The 22,414-nt window shown below is 42.2% G+C and overlaps 1 protein-coding gene across 3 annotated transcripts in view; it reads right to left on the bottom strand.

Annotated features, from left to right (window-relative positions):
- LOC147105563 (zinc finger protein AEBP2) overlaps positions 1–14,367 on the bottom strand; it is a 68,082-nt gene extending 53,715 nt beyond the window's left edge. For 2 of the 3 annotated variants that reach the window (XM_086010038.1, XM_086010039.1), the window contains exon 1: positions 14,143–14,366. In XM_086010038.1, the coding sequence (XP_085866164.1) occupies positions 14,143–14,331 (189 nt within the window). In that variant the 5' untranslated portion in view covers positions 14,332–14,366. Of the gene's footprint in view, positions 1–14,142 lie in introns of all 3 variants that reach the window. The other variant, XM_086010037.1, reaches the window with a different exon arrangement.
- Between the last annotated feature and the right edge of the window lie 8,047 nt (positions 14,368–22,414).

Below are 22,414 nucleotides of genomic sequence, written 5' to 3'. Positions count from 1 at the left end.
AGATCTGGTCCTGTGTAACGAGACAGGATTAATTAAAAATGTCCTAGTAAAGGATCCCCTTGGAATGAGTGACCATAATAGGGTTGAATTCCATATGCAATTAGAGGGTGAGAAGGTTGGATCTCAAACAAGCGTGCTAAGCTTGAATAAAGGAGACTATGAAGGTATGAGAGCGGAATTGAGTAGAGTGGATTGGGAAAATAGATTAAAGGGTAAGACGATACATGATCAGTGGTGTACATTTAAGGAGTTATTTTACAACTTCCAAAAAATATATATTCCACTGAGAAGAAATGGGTGTAAAAGAAGACAGCCATCCGTGGCTAAGTAAAGAAATTAAGGATAGTATTCGACTAAAAACAAGGGCATATAAGGTAGCCAAATCTAGTGGGAGGATTGGGAAAACTTTAAAAGACAGCAAAAAATAACAAAGATTGATTAAGAAAGGGAAGATAGATTATGAAAGTAAATTAGCAAAAAATATAAAAATAGATAGTAAGAGTTTTTATAGTTATATAAAAAGAAAAAGGGTGGCTGAAGTAAATGTTGGTCCCTTAGAGGATGAGACCGGGAAATTAATGGTGGGAAATATGGAGATGGCAAAAACACTGAATGAATATTTTGTATCAGTCTTTACAGTAGAAGACACGAAGAATATCCCAACACTGGACAAACAGGGGGCTAAAGGGGGCGGAGGAGCTAAACACGATCAAAATCACTAAGGAAGTGGTACTCAGTAAAATAATGGGACTCAAGGCGGATAAATCACCTGGACCTGATGGCTTACATCCTAGGGTCTTGAGGGAAGTGGCAGTAGGGACTGTGGATGCATTGGTAATAATTTTCCAAAACTCCCTGGACTCGGCAAAGGTCCCGGCAGACTGGAAAACTGCTAACACCCTTATTTAAAAAGGGCAGTAGACAGAAGGCTGGAAACTATAGACCAGTTAGCCTAACATCTGTGGTAGGTAAAATTTTGGAGTCCATTATTAAGGAGACAGTAACAGGACATTTGGATAATCATAATTTAATAAGACAAAGTCAGCATGGTTTTATGAAGGGGAAGTCATGTTTGACAAATTTGCTGGAGTACTTTGAGGAAGTAACATATAGGGTGGATAAAGGGGAACCAGTGGACGTAGTGTATTTAGACTTCCAAAAGGCATTTGACAAGGTGCCACACAAAAGATTATTGCTTAAGATAAAAAAAATCACAGGATTGGGGGTAATATTCTGGCATGGATAGAGGATTGGCTATCCAACAGAAAGCAGAGAGTTGGGATAAATGGTTCGTTCTCAGACGGGCAATCAGTAACCAGTGGTGTTCCGCAGGGGTCAGTGCTGGGTCCCCAACTCTTTACAATCTATATTAACGATTTGGAGGAGGGGACCGAGTGTAACATATCAAAGTTTGCAGATGATACTAAGATGGGAGGGAAAGTAGTGAGTGAGGAGGACATAAAAAACCTACAAGGGGACATAGAAAGGCTAAGTAAGTGGGCAGAGATTTGGCAGATGGATTACAATACTGGAAAGTGTGAGGTTATGCACTTTGGCAGGAAACATCGTAGAGCAAGTTATTATCTTAATGGCAAGAAACTGGAAAGTACTGAAGTACAAAGGGATCTGGGGGTCCTGGTGCACGAAACTCAAAAGGTTAGTATGCAGGTGCAGCAAGTGATTAAGAAGGCCAATGGAATGTTGGCTTTCATTGCTAGGGGGATAGAATATAAAAATAAGGATGTATTGCTTCAGTTGTACAAGGTATTGGTGAGACCGCACCTGGAATACTGCGTACAGTTTTGGTGTCCATACTTAAGAAAGGACATACTTGCTCTCGAGTCAGTACAAAGAAGGTTCACTCGGTTAATCCCGGGGATGAGGGGATGGACATATGAGGAGTGGTTGAGTAGATTGGGACTCTACTCATTGGAGTTCAGAAGAATGAGAGGCGATCTTATTGAAACATAGAAGATTGTGAAGGGGTTGGATCGGGTGGATGCGGGGAAGATGTTCCCAATGATGGGTGAAACTAGAACTAGGGGGCATAGTCTTAGAATAAGGGGCTGCTCTTTCAAAACTGAGATGAGGAGGAACTACTTCACTCAGAGGGTGGTAGGTCCATGGAATATGCTGCCCCAAAAAGCTGTAGAAGCTACATCATTACATAAATTTAAAACAGAAATAGACAGTTTCCTAGAAGTAAAGGGAATTAAGGGTTACGGGGAGCGGGCAGGAATTTGGACATGAGTCTAGGTTCGGATCGGTCATGGCCCTGTGGGTAGCGGAGCGGGCCCAGGGGCCGTGTAGCCTGATCCTGCTCCTATTTTGTGTGTCTAATTCTGTTAGATTCAGGAGATGGTTCTGTGATAGTGGATTGGCGGTTAGGATCAGATCAGCCATGATCTTATTGAATGGCGGAGCAGGCTTGAGGGGCCGATTGGCCTACTCCTGCTCCTATTTCTTATGTTCTTAAATGTTGATTTTTACGAGTCCTCCCAAGTTTCAGGTCTGCAATTGGGACATCTATAAACTCGCCGAGGTAAGTTGACTGGCGCGCACATAGATGAGTAACAGAAAGGTGCTGCGGACTCGAGAAGCAGTAAAGATCTTACAAAGACAGCTCAACAGGATATCCACCTGGGACGATCAGCGGCACATGAAGGACAAATGCAAAGTATTACACATTGGGGGGGGGGGGAAGGAGGCACTCTCAGTCCTTGATGACAAAACTCACCAAGTTGAAAGGGATCTAGAGGTATTAACTGAATCATCGCTCAGCATGTCCAGTGAGAGACAGCATTAAACAAAGTAAACAGAATGCTGGATTACAGTACAGGTAGACTATCCTTTATCCGAAAACCTCGGGACCAGCCGAGTTTCGGATAAAGGAGAATTTCGGATTTCGGAAGGTGGGTCGGCGGGGGGGGTCGTGCGCACGACTTACGCTGACGCTCAGCGTAAGTCAGTCGGGGTCGGCGGGGTACGGGGGGGGGGGGGGGTCGGCGGTTGTTGGGGCCGGCGGGGGGGTCGGCGGCTGTCGGGGTCGGCGGTTGTCGGGGCCCGCGGGGGGGGGGGGCGGCGGTTATCGGGGTCCGCGGGGGGGGGGGGGGGGGGGGTTGTCGGGGTCCGCGGGGGGGGGGGGGGGGGTCGGCGGCTGGCGGGGTCGGTGGTTGTCGGGGCTGGCGGGTCCGCGGGGGGGGTCGGCAGTTGTCGGGGCTGGCGGGGTCGGCGGTTGTCGGGGGGGTCGTGCGCACGACTTACCCTTTATCCGAACTTCCGCAACCGGAACCCTCTAAAAACCGAAGGTTTTTTCGTTCAGCGTAAGTCGTACGCACGACTTACGCTGAACGAAAAAACCTTCGGTTTTTAGAGGGTTTCGGTTTTCGGAAGTCCGGATAAAGGGTAGTCTACCTGTACCAAATCAGGTCAATTCAAATCCCAAAACATCATGCTGAAACTGTGACCTGGTCAGGCAGCAACTAAGATACCGATCCGTGTAACAAAAAGGAGGTATCCAGGTGACAGTAATGAGGCTGATCCCCAGTTAAGAGGGAGGAATTGGAGAAATAAGATAAGCTAGGACTTCAGCTCAAATAGACTACTGGGAGGGGTCCTTACCATGCCATACATGCTGCCTAAAAAGATAAAGTAAGACTGTAACCAGGTTTTCAGATATGCCAGGGTAAAAGAAAAGTCACAGGCACATGGTTAAAAATGACAAGATTACAACATGTGCCAAATAATTCCTTGCACAAAGCGTGATGGAATAGATTGTCAGAGAGTGGCTGAAGTCAGAACACTGCACTTGTTTAAGAACCAGCTAGGTGCTGTAATGGGAAGACATTCTGGAAGGATAAGACTGAATGGGCTAAAGGGCTTTTTCAACCAAAATTATCTTGCAATCACCAATAATTAATTTCTTTCCAGTATTTAGCCAACTTGCACCACACTTTGGGCAGAAAACAACAGAATTTCATTGGGCATTCAATTTTGTGCTCGAAGAACTGGGGGCGAGGGGAAAGATGACGTAATTTGTACTTTCAAGTAAAATGGTGCCATCTTTGTGCATTGAAATGAAACTATGTGGTAGACAATAGTGATAATCTGGCTATCTTGCAGGGTAGGAGTCGCCAACGAGGTTTTCCATGCCCTTTATAAAGATAATAAAAGTGCCTCTCTAGTAACCCAGCAGAGGTCAGGAACTTGCCAAATAGGAAACATTCCATGTGAACCACTGTCTTACCACTCCATGGTGAGGCACATGAGTACATCAGTGACTTCCTTAATAGGAACAGACAGGGTAAGAGATCCTTCCACTGATCACAGTCATATCTAAGCTTTACAAACACAAGAAAAGAATGGTTTAATATCAGAATACACTCAATCTGATGACATGTATTGGAATTAAATTGCTTATTGGATTACATGCTGTCCTTTCATGCTCCAGGCTAGAGTTTAAATTTAGCCCACACTCTGCCAGATGCAATGGTCTTATAGAAACATAGACGATAGGAGCAGGAGTAGGCCATTCGGCCCCTCGAGCCTGCTCCGCCATTTCATGAGATCATGGCTGATCATCCAAATTCAGTACCCTGTCCCTGCTTTCTCTCCATATCCCTTGATCCCCTTAGCCTTAAGAAATATATCTAACTCCTTCATGAATATATTTAATGAATTGGCCTCAACTACCTTCTGTGGTAGAGAATTCCACAGGTTCACCACTCTCTGGGTGAAGAAATTCCTCCTAAATGGCTTACCCCTTATCCTTAGATTATGACCCCTGGTTCTGGACTCCCCCGCAATCAGGAACATCCTTCCTGCATCTCGTCCTGTTAGAATTTTATACGTTAGAATTTTACACGTTTCAATGGGATCCCCTCTCATTCTTCTAAACTCCAGCGTATATAAGCCTAATCGACCCAATCGCTCCTCACACGTCATTCCTGCCATCCCAGGTATCAGTCTGGTGAATCTTCGCTGCACTCCCTCCATGGCAAGAACATCCTTCCTCGGATAAGGCGACCAAAACTGCACACAATACTCAAGGTGTGGTCTCACCAAGGCCCTGTACAACTGCAGCAAGACATCCTGTACTCGAATCCTCTCGCTATGAAGGCCAACATACCATTTGCCTTCTTAACCGCCTGCTGCACCTGCATGCTTACCTTCAGTGACTGGTGCACAAGAACACCCAGGTCTCGTTGCACTTCCCCTTCTCCCAATCTATTGCTGTTCAGATAATAATCTGCCTTCCTGTTTTTGCCACCAAAGTGGATAACCTCACATTTACCCACATTATACTGCATCTGCCCAATCACCCAACCTGTCCAAATCATACTGGAGTTTCTCTGCATCCTCCTCACAGCACACACGCCCACCCAGCTTTGTGTCATCTGCAAACTTGGAGATATTACATCTAGTTCCCTTGTGTAGATCATTAATATATATTGTGAATAACTGGGGTCCTAGCCCCAATCCCTGCAGTACCCCACTAGTCACTGCCTTCCACTCGGAAAAAGACCCGTTTATTCCAACTCTTTGCTTCCTGCCTGCCTACCCAAGTCAGTACCTTACCCCCAATCCCATGTGCTTTAACTTTGCACGCTAATCTCTTATGCGGGACCTTATCGAAAGCCTTCTGAAAGTCCAAATACACCACATCCACTGGTTCTCCCTTATCTATTCTACCAGTTACATCCTCAAAAGATTCCAGTAGATTAGTCAAGCACGATTTACCTTTTGTAAATCCATGTTGACTTTGTCTGATCCTGTCACTGTTTCTCAAGTGCTCTGCTATTACATCTTTTATAAATGGACTCTAGCATTTTCCCCACTACCGATGTCAGGCTTACCGGTCTATAATTCCCCGTTTTCTCCCTACCACCTTTTTTAAATAGTAGGGTTACATTAACTACCCTCCAATCCATGGGAACTGTGCCAGAGTCTATAGAATTTTGGAAGATGACCGGCAATGCATCTACTATTTCTAGGGCCACTTCCTTAAGTATCCTAGGATGTAGATTTTCAGGCCCTGGGGATTTTACGACCTTCAATCCCGTCAATTTCCCTACAAATACTGATTTCATTCAGTTCCTCCCTCTCATTAGACCTTATGTTCCCCGACATCTCTGGGAGGTTATTTGTGTCCTCCTTTGTGAAGACAGAACCAAAGTATGTATTTAATTGGTCAGCCATTTCTTTGTTCCCCATTATAAATTCCCCCGATTCTGACTGCAAGGGACTTACGCTCGACTTCGCCAATCTTTTTCTCTTCACATATCTATAGAAGCTTTTACAGTCAGTTTTTATGTTCGCTGCAAGCTTACTCTCATACTCTATTTTCCCCCCTCTTAATTAATCCTTTTGTCCTCCTTTGCTGAATCCTAAACTGCTCCCAATCCTCAGGCTTGCTGCTTTTTCTGGCCAATTTATATGTCCTCTCCTTGGATCTTATGCTATCCCTAATTGCCCTCGTTAGCCACGGTTGAGTCACCTTTTTTATTTTTATGCCAGACAGGGATGAACAAATTCTGTAGTTCATCCATGCGATCTTTAAATATTTGCTATTGCCTATCCACCGTCAACCCTTTAAGTAACGTCCCCAATCCATCCTAGCCAACTCGCGCCTCATACCATCGTAGTTTCCTTTATTTAAATTCAGGACCCTAGTCTCCGAGTCAACTACTTCACTCTCCATCTTAATGAAGAATTCTATCATATTATGATCGCTCCTCCCCAAGGGGCCTCGCACAACAAGATTGCTAATTAATCCTTTGTCATTACATGATACCCAGTCTAAGATGGCCTGATCTCTAGTTGGTTCCTCGACATATTGGTCCAGGAAACCATCCCGCATACTCTAGGAATTCCTCCTCCACGGTATTGTTACTAATTTGGTTAGCCCAATCTATATGTAGATTAAAGTCACCCATGATAACTGCTGTGCCCTTATTGCACGCATCTCTAATTTGCCATTTAATGTCATCCCCAACCTCAGCATTACTGTTTGGGTGTCTGTATACAACTCCCACTAATGTTTTCTGCCCCATGGTATTTCTCAGCTCTACCCATACAGATTCCACATCATCAGAGTTAATATCCTTCCTTACTACTGTGTTAATCTCCTCTTTAACCAGCAATGCTACCCCACCTCTTTTTCCTTTTTGCCTGTCCTTCCTGAATATTGAACACCCCTGGATGTTGAATTCCCAACTTTGTCACCCTGGAGCCATGTCTCCGTAATCCCAATTATATCATATCCGTTTACATCCATTTGCGCAAATTAGGACAGTCTAAGCCCAGTTTCCAGTCCACAGCACAAAACTGCCCATTGTTTAGTGTGGACTGCTGTAAAACTAAGTCTCAAAGAGGTTGCAGGGATGGCTAATGTGGGAAGTGAATTGGACACTGGGGTATTGAGGGGGTTGCTTTTCGGGGTTGGGATTAAGTACTTGTTGAGCACAGCAAAATTAACTTCAGGTTGCACAGATTTTGTCCCCTATCTTTGGCAACAAAGTGGAAAATTGATCTATTTCTCAGCAGCAGACATCGCTCATCTTGAGGACAGGCTCAAAACTTCATGGATAATTGTACATCAATCTGAAAAAAATATACTGGTGTAGGTTATCTAATTGTGATCAAGCTTGAACCACCGCCAGGGCCCGTCGATTCAATACTAAACAGGTCACAATGTGACCAATGCTAGTCCTGGCACTTAGCAACTCTCTTTTGCTTTCTAATTTTTTTTTAGAAACTGTTCCACCAAATTCATTTTTTTTAAATTTTTTTTTTATAAATGCTTTTCTCCTTCCTCCTGTAATAGCTTGTATTTCTTTAAGCGCGCACACACACACGCCATGCAGCGAGTACAATGTCTAAAAGAGGCTTCCAATTTGCAAAAAATTGCTCAATGTCAGTAAATTGGGTTTCAATATTGCTACAAGGCTTAGTGTATTGGTAAAATGTTTTAAGCATAGAGGGAAAGAACAAAAATCACACAAATCAAAACGCTACTGTGTTTAAATTACCTCAAATTACTTCGACCATAACAGTCACGAGTAATAGACCCATTCCACCAAAACTTCACCTTGCACGATAGAGCTCAAAGTGCTCACTCCAGAGACAAACCAAATTTAATAACTGGATCATTAGGGTGTTTTCAAACAATTGAAATAAATGTGAAATTTCACTGCAATTCTAAAAACACTGAACTTGATAAAATTAAACAATCCGGCTCAAGCTTGCATAGAAAACATCCAATTGATTGAAGCTGCAATGGCTCAAGTGTTGTTCTTAATACTGAACAGTAACATGGTGGGCTTCTGTTGCACACATTTTTACTTGGATTCCTAATGGAAAAACACCACACACCAGGATATACATTTAAAACTGCGACATGCGGAGTCACAGATTATCCTAATTGTATTGACATCAGAAATGTTAAAAACCTGCATGGGTAATGACAAAATTGCAATTCTGGGGAGAAATGGAGGTAAATCCAATTCCTCTGCAGAGACCACAGTACAAGGGAAAGATGTACATTACACACATGGAAAGGAGGTGGAACCAAAGCAAAAAGCAAATCCATTGCAGTCAATGGAAGTACAACTATTCAACACATTGAACACATACTACCTGAACACCACAAAAAAAGTGACAAATATAAATCCAAACCCTGTGGTACCAATATTTGGTTTTACAGATTGAGTGACCTTGTCTTGGAAAATGGTAAAAGATTCAGACAAATTTGTACATTACAAGGCGGTTAAGAAGACAAATGGTATGTTGGCCTTCGCAGCGAGAAGGTTTGAGTACAGGAACAAGGATGTCTTGCTGCAGTTGTACAGGGCCTTGGTGAGGCCGCATCTCGAGTATTGTGTGCAGTTTTGGTCGCCTTATCTGAGGAAGGATGTTCTTGCCATGTAAGGAGTGCAGCGAAGATTCACCAGGCTGATACCTGGGATGGCAGGAATGACGTATGAGGAGAGATTGGGACGATTGGGCTTGTACTCACTGGAGTTTAGAAGAATGAGAGGGGATCTCATTGAAACTTATAAAATTCTGACAGGACTGGACAGACTAGATGCAGGAAGAATGTTCCGATGGTCGGGGAGTCCTGAACCAGGGGTCACAGTCTAAGGATAAGGGGTAAGCCATTTAGGACAGAAATGAGGAGGAATTTCTTCACCCAGAGAGTGGTGAACCTGTGGAATTCTCTACCACAGAAGACAGTAGAGGCCAATTCATTAAATATATTCAAGAAGGAGTTGGATATATTTCTCAAGGCTAAAGGGATCAAGGGGTATGGGGAGAAAGCAGGGACAGGGTACTGAATTTGGATGATCAGCCATGATCACATTGAATGACGGAGCAGCTCGAGGGGCCGAATGGCCTACTCCTGCTCCTATCTTCTATGTTTCTATATTACTGTTTGTATATGGAAATAGACATTAGATTTAAATTACATGAGTTTATTTTCACATATTTACTTCAATCTCATTATGTTTTACACAGTTTTCCACTAAGTTGGTATTCTGATAGAACCTTAGGCCCTGGGGTTTTCCGTTTCTGTGCTCATCAGCTTGTGATTTCCTTCATTAGAGAACGGAAGGAAAATCACAGGCCAGCCAGCACATAAGCAAAAAAACCATAACCTATGCAGTAGAGTTTCCGCTTTGTGCGGAATTGGCGAGTTTCCGCTAAAAGCCACTTGCGTATCGCCAAACGTACAATTTTGCCATGAACCAGCGCAATCGGGCAGCACTTTAAAAGTAATTATTTTTAAAAATTTGCTTTAAAAAAATATACATCGGTATATTCAAGAGTGGTAACTTGGTGCGGTTTGATTAATACAGCTGAAAATGGATTTAATCACCAAAATATAAGCATTTTTAATCTCAGTCAATCCACCACCTGTGAGTAACCCGATTTTAAATTACTGAAAATGAATTAATATACAGAATCATTTGCTAGTTATATTGGGGTAGTCAGTTTAATAAATTAAAAGTAAATTATATTCAAAAATGATTTTAAAACATTCCTATTGCTGTCCTTGCAGCCGAAGAACCAACTTAATTTTCAGAGCCTCCTCAAAGGCCTGCAAACGAGTGCAATCAGAGGATTCATTCATCCTGGGGGTGTGGCCAGTTTTGTGGACGAGGCCGGCTTCTAGCGCGGTTTTTTTTAAATTAGCGCAAAAGATTGCGGAAATTCGAGTTGCACTGAATGCAATTTGTGCTTAAAATTCCGCGATCTTTCGCACTGGTTCAGGCAAATGGAGCTGAAAAACCAGTACAACTGGATGGAAAATCAGGCGCAATTTCACATAGAAATTGAAGTGAACAGAACCATAACAATTGGGTGGGCAGAAAGGTTAAATTCAACTAATCATTAAAACAATCATTCTGGGTTTTCCACCAATTCTCAAACTCATCATAGAATAGTTACAGCACAGAAGGAGGCCATTCGGCCCGTCGAGCCCGTGCCAGCTCTCTGCAAGAACGCTTCAGCTAGTCCCGCTCCCCGCCCTTTTCCCGTAGCCCTCCAAATTCTTTTCCTGCAGATACTTATCCAATTCCTTTTGAAAGCCACGATCGAGTCTGCCTCCACCACCCTCTCAGGCAGTGCATTCTAGATCCTAACCACTTGCTGCGCAACTAAGTTTTTCCTCAGGTCACCTTTGATTCTTTTGCCAATCACCTTAAATCTGTGTCCTCTGGTTCTCGACCCTTCCGCCAATGGGAACAGTTTCTCGAGATCTACTCTCTCCAGACCCCTCATGATTTTGAACACCTCTAGCAAACCTCCTCTCAATCTTCTCTGCTTAAGGAGAGCAACCCCAGCTTCTCCAGTCTATCCACGTAACTGAAGTCGCTCATCCCTGGAACCATTCTCATAAATCTTTTCTGCACCCTCTCTAAGGCCTTCACATCCTTCCTAAAGTGTGGTGCCCAGGAATGGACAATACTCCAGTTGAGGCCGAACCAGTGTTTTATAAAGGTTCATCATAACTTCCATGCTTTTGTACTCTATGCCTCTTTTTTTTTTTATGAAGCCCAGGATCCCGTATGCTTTTTTAATGCTTTCCTCAACCTGCCCTGCCACGTTCAACGATTTCTGCACATATACCCCCAGGTCTCTCGGTTCATGCATCCTCTTTAGGATTGTACCCTTTAGTTTATGTTGCCTCAAAATGTATCACTTCACACTTTCTTGCGTTAAATTTCATCTGCCACGTGTCCGCCCATTTCACCAGCCTGTCTGTGTCTTCTTGAAGTCTATCACTATCCTCCTCACTGTTCACTATACTTCCAAGTTTTGTGTCATCAAAAGCAGTATAATAAATTACTTGTGTGAAAGCAATTTGAACAAAACAGAGGCTATAATTGAAGATGTAATGGGTTACAAATAATAGTGGCACAGCCAAGTAATTCACTTTGCCTGCAGCAATGCAGAGTGATATTAGCTGCATTACAAGCAGAGTTTTCCTCCCCCCATGACCCACTGCATCGCAATCTGCAACAATCTTATGCAACTATATGTACCTAATATAATTAAACGTCTAGTGTCTACAACACAATCATGTCACACCCAAAAGTGCAGCCACAATTGTCACTCATAAGCACCACATATCTGCAGGGCAAAAATCAGCGATTGGCTGAAATAATCTGTTAAATTACCACATATATTTGATTGACCAAATGTAAACCAAGAGAATTTTTACAAGGCACTGATGTGAGCCTGACATTGCAGACATTGTCAACTAGGCCAGATTCATGGCAAATAACCACGTGTTCAAATGTTTGCCCATTGGAGATTGAAAGCTGCTTCCTTCTGCACTCGTCCCTCCTGGGGCGACAACAATAACAGTGTCAACAAAAGCTATGAATCTATAGTGGAAGTAAAGGACAAAGATGAAAAAAATCCATTGCCATATAAACTCTAAGAATAAAAGGAAGAGTGATACTGCAAGAGGAGATTGCGGGGATGGGGTGGGGGGGGTGGGGCTGAGCTTAGGCGGGAAGTGTTACTCATAGCTTCACCAAGTTTTATAAAGTAGTGGGTAAGTAGTATTACAAATATACCCGATTGGCCCTGTACCTTTTCAGTATCCGTGAAGTGTGCAACATTTTTATCTCAAGTCAAATACAGGAAACTCTTTTTTATCCGGCACCAACGGGACCGGCGTGGTTCCGGTTTACCAAAAAGTCCGGATTACAGAGAGGTATAGTAAAAGGTACGAGAGCTCCGTACACAGCAACAGATCCAGGCTTCCCTGTTGCTTAGCAACAGGTGCAGGAACCCGGCCACAGATCCAGGAACAGGCTACTAATATGAAGTAAAACTTACCTGAACCTACTCCTGAATTTTGCCGGTTAAGAGATTTCCGGTTATTTAGGTGCCGGATAAAAAAAGTTTCCTGTATGTTGTTTAAGTAAATTTGTTGCATTAAACAATGTGTGAATCACCACCTTATTCAGGTTATTCCAGGTTCCAAACCACCCATGAGCAATATCAGATCTGCTAATGTGGAAACCTCCTTTATTTTTGTAAATTTCAAGTCAATACAATCTATTTTTTTTTAAAATAATTTTGAATGGTGGGCAGCTTAATACATCTTGTAATTTGAGTTACTGAATCTTCATGGAAAATGAGGCTGTTACTCTGGTCTGTGTGGGCAGGTACAACTGAGAAAAAGTGAGATAGAAACTGGGCAGGCAGCTAAACTGAAACCAAGCTAGACAGAAACCAGTCAAGAGACAGAAAGAAGCATAAAAACAAGAGTTATTTCAAGAAATAGATTTTGGGGCGAAAGCAAGAAACAACACTGGCATACTGCAAAAAATTAGCTTGAAGGTAAAGCACCAAAACAAGCACACGATAATTGAGACTAGATTAACTATGCTAAAAAGGGGGCATTTGCATATATAGAAATTTCCATCCATAACAAAATTCCTGTAAACTAAGTATAAGCTGCACCTGTACACTGGCATGTAATATAGACAGCATAAATACAGAACCGCTGGACCATTCCACTGGAAAGTGATACAATATGAACCAATTGTTTTATGATTTATTAAACACATTTAGTATTTCCACCATTCAATAAAATCCTATTCTACAGATTTAAAAAACAGGTATCAAATCCAACCCAGTTCTAATCAAAAAAGTGCGCAGAATTTTTTTTGGTCTCAATGTTGTGCAAGGACTGTCAACAGCCTATATTATGACAGACATTCAGCTTTATGCCCAGTAATTCAGCACAATTAAAAGCAAAGAATTCAGGGTCTTACTATTTGTATTAAAAGACAGCTTTGCACTCAGAACGGGAGAGGAAGAAGCGTCAAACGGCACCAAGTTCTGGCTTCACAGTTCCCCTACAGGGAGAATGGAGATGAAAACAAGCCACACCACACTCAAACGCTATGAGTAGACCATCATGGACATTGGTGCAAGATCGTTAGAACCCGAAAGGAGGACAATTTGGAGAAGGTGGCATGGAGGAAGAAAGCAAGGAAACTAACAAATACAATGCATGTGAAGAAATATCAATTTAAAAGTTCAATCCTGCAGTCTGATTGATGATCTGACATTCTTCCAGGGAAATTACACATCTCCTGGCAGCCATCTCAGAGCAGAACTGAAGGCAGCCACAGAGCATGCTGCTCGTCAGACTCACAACACATGTGGCTTCATGACCTCACATAAAATAAAAATGCATTTACATTTTGCCGTGGGGAGGGAGGGAGGAAGGAAGGAAGGAAGGGAGAGGGGAAGGAAAAGGCAGAAAAGGTCAGTGTCTTGCTGGATCATTTAATACCTGCAACCTAAGCACCAAGCGAGTGTGGTAAAGACTACATACTGTACAAATATGAAATATCACTTGTTGTGTCACTATGATTAAATCAAAAACAGATGAGCAATCTACAATGCCGTCAGTAATACAAGTCCTTCTAAACTACATCCAAACTGGAGTTAAGCAATTCTATTCAAAAGGACAAGTTTAGTTGGCAAGTATCTGATTTCAAACAAATTTATTCTCAAGTAACCACTACTAGACCTCATTATGCACCGATAATTACATTTTATCTTGGCACTTAGCTATCTAAATGTAAAGGAATAAAAAGAAAAAAAACAGACCCCTCCACGTTGCCCATCCACATGTATTGAACGGATGTGATCTGCCAAATCTGGACTGGAGCTGAAACTGGCCTGGCATTGGTCCCAGCAGCAGTTGTAAGTGATATTCTTTCCTGATGAAGTATTTCCGAGCCCGTTTATCAGCGCTGGAGTAGAGCGTCCACTGGAGATGGTACTGTCCATATCCATTAGGGTGCTGCTGATGCTTTGAAGAAAAAGCAGTATTTTTAATAGTGTGAAAGATAACATCCATCGACAATGCATAATGAAATATTGTATATAGTCCCCCTTCACTGGAATACCTCTCGGTATGCTGCACTGTGCTAAACTGAACTCCATCGCCAATTACAGCAGACTTGCCACAGTAATCACAAGTGGATAAAATCAGAAAAAAGCAATTGGAAAATGGGTTTCATGACAAGAGGTATAGAATATAAAAGACAAAATGTAACGAATCTATATAAAACCACAAGACCACAGCTGGAGTAGTGTGTGCAGTTTTGGGCTCCACACTATAGGAAGGATGTTGACAGAATATATAGAGGGTACAGCACAGATTCAGTCAGACGCTGCCTGGTATGAGGAAATGCAAAAATGAAGACTTGAAAAGCTCAGGCTGTTTTCAATAGATTATGGGTGATTTTGACAGAGATACTTTAGATCTACTCTGTCCCATCCTTTTGTAATTTAAACAGGTAATTAAAGGTGTCTAGAACAAGGGGACACAGATAAAAGATTAAATGCAAGAGATTTAGGACAACGAGCCAGAGAATTTATTTTCCCTCACAGAAGGCTGTACTCCTGGAGTTAGTAATTGAAGCAGAGACTATGTCAACTTTGAAGAATAGCTAGATGGTTGAAGGAAAGGGGGATAAAGGGATATGGGATCAGAGCAAGCAAATGGAATTAGGACTAATGCGTGTGGAGTAAATATAACAACGCAGACTGGTTGGAACGAATGGTCTGCTTCAGTAATATAATTTCAATGTTATTCTAGGAGTTTTACAACGCATGGCCAATGTGTCCATCTTTATTCACCTGAAAGCTAAAATAATGATACTTAAATTCTAAATCATTTCAAACATGAACTAAGTGTTGCTGTATCCAAATTATTTGCTGAAAGCTTTTATAATTACTAATCTTTTTTAAAATACCAAGAGGCCTTAAGCCCAAATGTTTGAGAATTTTACTGTTAGGCATCAAGTTAAATAAGATTGAAGATTTTTTTTGTTAGCTGTTCCACCATTGTGGCTCTAATCATGGGTTACTCCCACACATCACCTTTATAGAATGAACTGCAGCTCTACATTGCTGAAAGCCATAACCAACCTAATTGGTGAGCAAGGAGTTGAGGAATGACGAACTGGCTCACAACCCTACTGATGAATAGATTGCCCTCCACCCAAAGGCCCAAAGAAACTCCTCAAAATGCAACCTTCTGGAAAATAAACCTGCAGGAATATTTAATTCATCCATCTGCTGACCAACTCAACTGCATCACAAATGCCTTAATTTCAAGTTTTTTTTGACGTTGAGGATGCACATGGGAGACAGATAGCATTAATATAGGATCTATATATGTAAAATAGTATTATACAGAAGTACAATACTTGAGTTTCTCAGAACAGATAGGGTATCCTACACTGGATAAAGATCACAACTCGTCAGCTTTATTCTGTACAAGTGATAAATACAATTTCTCCCCCCCTAATTTTAACAGGCAACTTTTACATCAGTCTCTGGTCTCAAACCAACACCAGTGGATGAGTCATCCTTGGTCAAGAAACCAGAAACTAGGTCACCAACTAATGTATGACTTTGCAATATTAACACTAGCATTAACTATATGTCCTCTATTGTTAAACAACTGGTGCAAGTGTAGCGTCCAATTTTTGGAAGGCTGACTACAAGGAAAAACTAAGAAAAGTTTTCTGCATAAGAAAACAGAATAATCTCACAATCAGGCAAGTTTCATGACTTGTCTGCCCTTTCATCTAAAATTTATATATGCCTTTGATTTTCCACTCAAGTAGTTTCCAAGGATCAATTTTTTGTAAAATAATCAGGTTTAACCCAGACAAAAAATAAATAAAACTCTTACAATTCTCTTCACAACTCTTTAAAAAAGGGTTGGTTGCTGCACATTCCCCTTTGTGGAACTTCATTCAGTTGTCCGAAGCTGCGCTATACATCAATGCTGTTGTACAGCAGAGATGTCTTGCATCAAATGTAAAGTGAATGATTGTGTCACACCACAATTACAGCATCCCAATATCAATATTTCCACCTCTTCAACCACATAATTGGCTAGTTCCTTTGCATGGTCATGAGCCTAGACATCCATCACAAATCAGAAGACGGGTTCAACACTTCCACTCTTTCCCCCATATTCTGACACTAACCATACTTGTGGTCACAGTTTCCAGACATATCTCATTCACTCTTGTGGAACTTTCTATTTTCTCTCACTGCTCCTTTGAATGGTGCCTTGGATGTTGAAGATTGCACTTGCCTTCTCAGCAGGTATCCTGGCTAGATACAAGCCCAGACATCTTTGCCACAATCTTTTCCACACACTGGGTCATGGCATCAGCTCCAGCATGAATTGGAGGCAATACCCTCCTTAGAAACATGCTTCTCGCTTACCATTTGAGTACACGCAGATGTGACCCACTTTGTCTAGTTGCTCTTTCTGCAGTCAAAAAAGCCACCAAGTGTGTGTCACATGTTTACAACAATCAATAATAGAAACCATACCAATACATGGCCGTAACAACTTGTGCGGTTTCTACACCTCACTGGGTCAATAACCCACTTTGATACACTTCACACAAAGCTTATGTCAACATCTGGGAATGGCAGAAATGTGCCACACTTAATGACCATCTTCCACACTTTTTTTTTTGACAGTAGCTTCAATGATAACATGAACCCAGTGTGAACCAAAAGCAACTTTCAAAAGGTCCAGGGAAAGAGAGGGGTGGGGGAGTGGGGTAGAACAAAAGGGGAGGTCTGCGATAGATTACATAAGAAATAGGAGCAGGAGTAGGCCAATCGGCCCCTCGAGCCTGCTCCGCCATTCAATAAGATCATGGCTGATCTGATCCTAACCTCAAATCTACTTCCACTCTCCATCCCACCCAAACCCATGTGATCTCCCGGGAGAGGCGAAAAACCAGATTTTAAAAAACCAATGGCCAATTTGGGAGAAAAAAATCTGGGAAATTCCTCTCCGACCCATCTAGGCGATCGAAACTCGTCTAGATCACTCTGTCCTTGTATTTCCTGCAGTACTTACCTTCTGTAAAAGGCGATTAAATGACAAAAGGGCCCCAAACACGCCTTCTCGGGTATACTGTATTCACTGCTCACAATGCGGTCTCCTCTGCACTGGACAGACCAAAACGCAGATTGGCCGATCATTTTGCTGAACACCTCCATTCAGTCCACAAGTGTGACCCTGAGCTTCCAGTCGCTTGCCATTTTAATTCGCCGGCCCACTACCATTCTGACCTCTGTGCTCAGCCTCCAACACCGTTTCAATGAAGCTCAACAGAAGCTCAAGGAACAGCACCTCATCTTTCGATTAGGCACTTTACAACCTTCTAGACTCAACAGAGTTCAACAATTTCAGATCATAACCTCGGCTCTTCAAACAGCAGGTGCTGGCAATGATTCTTCTGTTGCCATTTACACCTCCTCTAGACCCATCTTTTGTTTCTTTACTTGTCCCATTACCACCCCCATTTGCCTTGCACCATCATCCCTTTTGTCATTTAATCTCTCCTGCCTTCCACCCGATCACAGACCTTCCCTTTCATTCTTTCTTCCCACCCTTTCCCTGTACTTGCTTAAAAACTGTTACATCCCTGAAACGTTGACTGCTTCTCTCTCTCCACAGATGCTGCCTAATCTGCTGAGTATTTCCAACATTTTCTGTTTTTAGATTATAAAAAAGGTCTAGCACGTCCTTTCCAGTTCATCTGCACTCCCATCTGATGCCACTGTAAACACATTATCTCTGCTTTTGCCATACGGAAAAAATCTTGGTGCCACAACAGAAGCGCTTATGGTCCAGATGTCCACTAATTCCATTCTGTAGCACGAGTCATTTTGTCACAATATGTAAGTAGCATGTTCACGGTCAGGCATCTTAAAATATCTGTTGACCAGTCAACAATTACGTTACTTTTTTTTTGAAGGTTTACCCGATTCTTCAGCTCAACAAGTTTCCGAGATACTTCCGGAAGCTGTTTGTCTTGAAGCATTTTGCATCTTGCCACAGACTTGGTCACCGACTCCAGATCACTCGGTCACAAAGTGAGAACAGCAGCTTTTATTGCAGCATATACAGAAGCAAAAATTGCAGCTTATAACCCCTTTTCCTGGTCCCATCCCTCACCTGCACGTCAAGTAAGGATTGTTGCACATCTCCGCAGGTTGACTGTAGCTCAGTTTCAACTTTGAGCTTCGCTACGTTCACTGAATTTATTGTGTGGCTTCTTTTTCAAACCTATGCTCAATTTGACAGAATAGTACTCGCCTACATTGCCAGGGTTATTGCTCTCTGATCTCCATGTATTGAAACTGGAAAAATCAATTACCTCGTTGGCTGAAAACTTGTATTTCCATTATTTTGTCCAACTTATTCAAATCGGAATCAAGTCAAAAGGGTGCTCAATGCAACATCAGTGAACTGAATGAGGGAATTCTACTTTATTGCAAAGGGAAGGGACATGCCAAGTGCTGGACACAAGTCATCTTATTTTATTCTTCCAATATAAAAATGATGGAACTATGCCTTTGAAAAACCTGCTTCAACTGGACAAGAATGACTTCAAGGACAGTAGGCAGACACTTCAGGATCACCGAGAAGTTTTACAAGTGCAGATCTGAAAGCATGAGAATAGATCCAATTCCTCCCCTCATTGCTGCAATGTCATAGTTAACTGTAACTAAGCCTCACAGCGCCAGGGACCCGGGTTCAAATCCGGCCTCGGGCGACTGTCTGTGTGGAGTTTGCACATTCTCCCTGTGTTTGCGTGGGTTTCCTCCGGGTGCTCCGGTTTCCTCCCACAGTCCAAAGATGTGCGGGTTAGGTTGATTGGCCATGATAAATTGACCCTTAGTGTTAGGGGGATTAAATACGTGGGGTTACGGGGATAGGGTGGGATATGTGTTGGTGTAGGGGTTACAGGGATCGGGTGGGATATGTGTCGGTGCAGGCTCGATGGGCCGAAATGGCCTCTATCTGCACTGTGGGGTTTCTGTGATTCTGTGATTTGCTCCTCCACAGTTTAGTTTATAACTCACTAAAGTATAGTGTACATGAGAGCTATCCTGACCAGGCTCACGTGCATATACATCATGGCAAATGTCTGGGGGGGGGAAAAAAGTGTACAAATGTAATTTTGAGTTTGCACCCAACACAAACCAGAGTATTTGGCCATGAGAAAATCTGGCTCCCATAAGTTTTGATCAGGCTTACTTAAAACCAAAATGTAATAAAACAGGATTTTTTTTTGTTAATAAAAAAATGATTTAGATAACTTGCTCATTTCTAACTCGGTGTCAGATGCATGATCAGAAAAATTCTAATTTCAAAATTTTAACTTCAAAACTGCTTTCTTTCCTTGAAAATGTACTCGAGAACAGTACCACCGCTACAATTTTGCCAGTTTGACAGAACGTGATAGCTGGGACAAAGGTGCAGACTGAAAGACAGGGAGCCTGTAGTCATAAGGGAACCTTTGCTGAGTGGATAGCCACGTGTACAATGAGGACAACAATTGATACAATTGAGTTGTTTATTTGGAGCTAGAGCAGTGAACACCGAGGAAAGTTTAAAAGGGCTGCTGAAGGAGAGAGGAAAAGAGACAGTGGCGATAACCCACATAGATAAATGACGAGTGATATTGTATATGGATCCTAAAGGTATGTTTGCAAGAATCCCCTAAAAACTTATCACTGTGCAATAATGTTCAAGTATCTCCAGCACGGAAGGATGCCATTCAGCCCATCGTGTCAGTGCCGGTTCTTTTTTTTTAAAAATAAGGAGTTATTCATTCACAGGATGCGGGCGTCGCTGGCAAGGCCAGCATTTATTGCCCATCCTCAATTGCCCTCGAGAAGGTGGTGGTGAGCCACCTTCTTGAACCGCTGCAGTCCATCGTAGCAGTTTTTCTTCGATACGGCAGAGTGGCTTGCTGGTGATCATTTCAGAGGGCAGTTAAGATTCAACCACGTTGCTGTGGGGTCTGGAGTCATCTAGGCCAGGCCGGGTAAGGACGGCAGGTTTCCTTCCCTAAAGGACGCAAGTGAACCAGTTGGGTTTTTACAATAATGTGGGAGTTTCATGGTCACCATTACTGATACTAGCTTTTTATTCCAGATTCATTTAATTAACTGAATTAAATTCCCCAACTGCCACGGTGGGATTTGAACGCATGTCTCTGGATCATTAGTCCAGGCCCCTGGATTACTAGTCCAGTAATATAACCACTATGCTAGTGTACCCATGAAAAAAGAGCTCTCCAATTAGTCCCATTCCCCTGCTCTTTCCCTATAGCCCAGCATTTTCTTTCCTTTTCAAGTATTTGTCCAATTCCCTTTTCAAAGTTATTGAATCTGCTTCCACCATTCTTTCAAGCAGTGCATTCCAGATCGTAACTCGCTGCATAATTTTTTTCCCCCCTCATGTCATCTCTGGTTCTTTTGCCTTAAGTCTGTGTCCTCAACCTTCTGCCACTGGAAAAAGTTTCTCCCGTCCATGATTTTGAACACCTCGATCAAATCTCCCTTATCCATCTCTACTCCAAGGAGAACAATCCCAGTTTCTCTAGTGGCATGGTAAAGGAAGGCAGTTCATAAAGAAAATTGAGGACGCAAATGGTGTGAAAATTACGTCATTTTCATAAGCAACGCGGAACATTTTCAGGAAGACAAGGATTGATGCAAGAGAGATGTGCTGCACTTAAGCAAAGAAGGAACGCTGTGACCTCTGAAGAAATAAACAATGATTTAAACTAGTTTGGCAGGGGTGGGGGGGGGGAGCATTGGGTTCCAAAGAAGACTTTTTGAAGAGTGGAACGTAGGCAATGACATAATGACTCGGGGTGCTCAACAAATCAAACTCAAATAAGGACAGCTAAGTTACACTGAGACACAAGGGTTCTTAAAAAAAGGAAATGAAAAATATGTTAGTTTTCCCTGGTCATTAAGGTAGATGAAACGAAGCAGTTATGTTAAACTTGTACAGAACCTTGGTTGGACCACACTTGGGAGTACAGTTCTGGTCTCCATATTACAATAAAAAGAACATAGATCACTGGAGAAGGTGCAAAAAAGATTTACCAGAATAATACCAGAAATGAGAGGTTATACTCATCAGGAAAGATTGAACAAGCTGGGACTCTCTTTTTCTAGAAAAAAGACTGAGTGGTAGGTAACCTGATCGAGGTCTTCAAGGTTATGAAAGAGTTTGATGGAGATGTAGTAGAGATGCTTCCACTTGCAAGCGAGACCAGAACTAGGGGCCATAAAAATAAGGCAGTCACTAATAAATCCAATAGTGAATTCAGGAGAAACTTCTTTACCTAGACAGTGGTGAGAATGTGGAACTCGCTACCACTAGAAGTAGTTGAGACAAATAGCGTAGATACATTTAAGGGGAAGCTAGATAAGCACATGAGGAAGAAAGGAATAGAAAGATATGTTGATGGGGTTAGATGAAGCAAGGTAGGCCGAATGGCCTGTTTCTGTGCTGTAAATTCTATATACTTCATCTCACCCATTCAACATATCTTTCCATTCCTTTCTCCCTCATGTACTTAGAGCTTCCCCTTAAATGTATCTATGCTATTTGATTGTTCATTCCAGGAGTCACAGGAGATTTTCACATAGTTTTGCAATAGCTGCAATGATAGCAACTGATGCACAAGACACGCACACCTGCATTACTGGATATTCCCCAAAAAAATATCCATTTTCACTTGTAATGTTATATACATGGCATTTTTTTTTTTTTAAAGCTGTACCCATAATGATTTATGTATACCACTTCAGTCAATTGCAGCCAAAGGGTCATTTAATTTTGAAGTAGAACATGGCAAATGGAATATAATGTGGAGAAATGTGAAGTTATCTACTTTGATAGGAAAAATAGAAAAGCAGAGTATTTTTTAAATGGAGAGAGATTGCAAAATGTTGGTGATCAGATGGACCTGGGTGCCCTTGTACACAAATCATTGAAAGTTAACATGCAGGTACAGCA

Source organism: Somniosus microcephalus, chromosome 17 (genome assembly GCF_052327205.1).
Source record: "Somniosus microcephalus isolate GS21.2 chromosome 17, FLI_Smic_1.0, whole genome shotgun sequence".
Lineage (NCBI taxonomy): Eukaryota > Metazoa > Chordata > Chondrichthyes > Squaliformes > Somniosidae > Somniosus > Somniosus microcephalus.
Note: the sequence above shows the minus strand (reverse complement) of the source record. Positions and strands in the feature narration are given on the sequence as shown.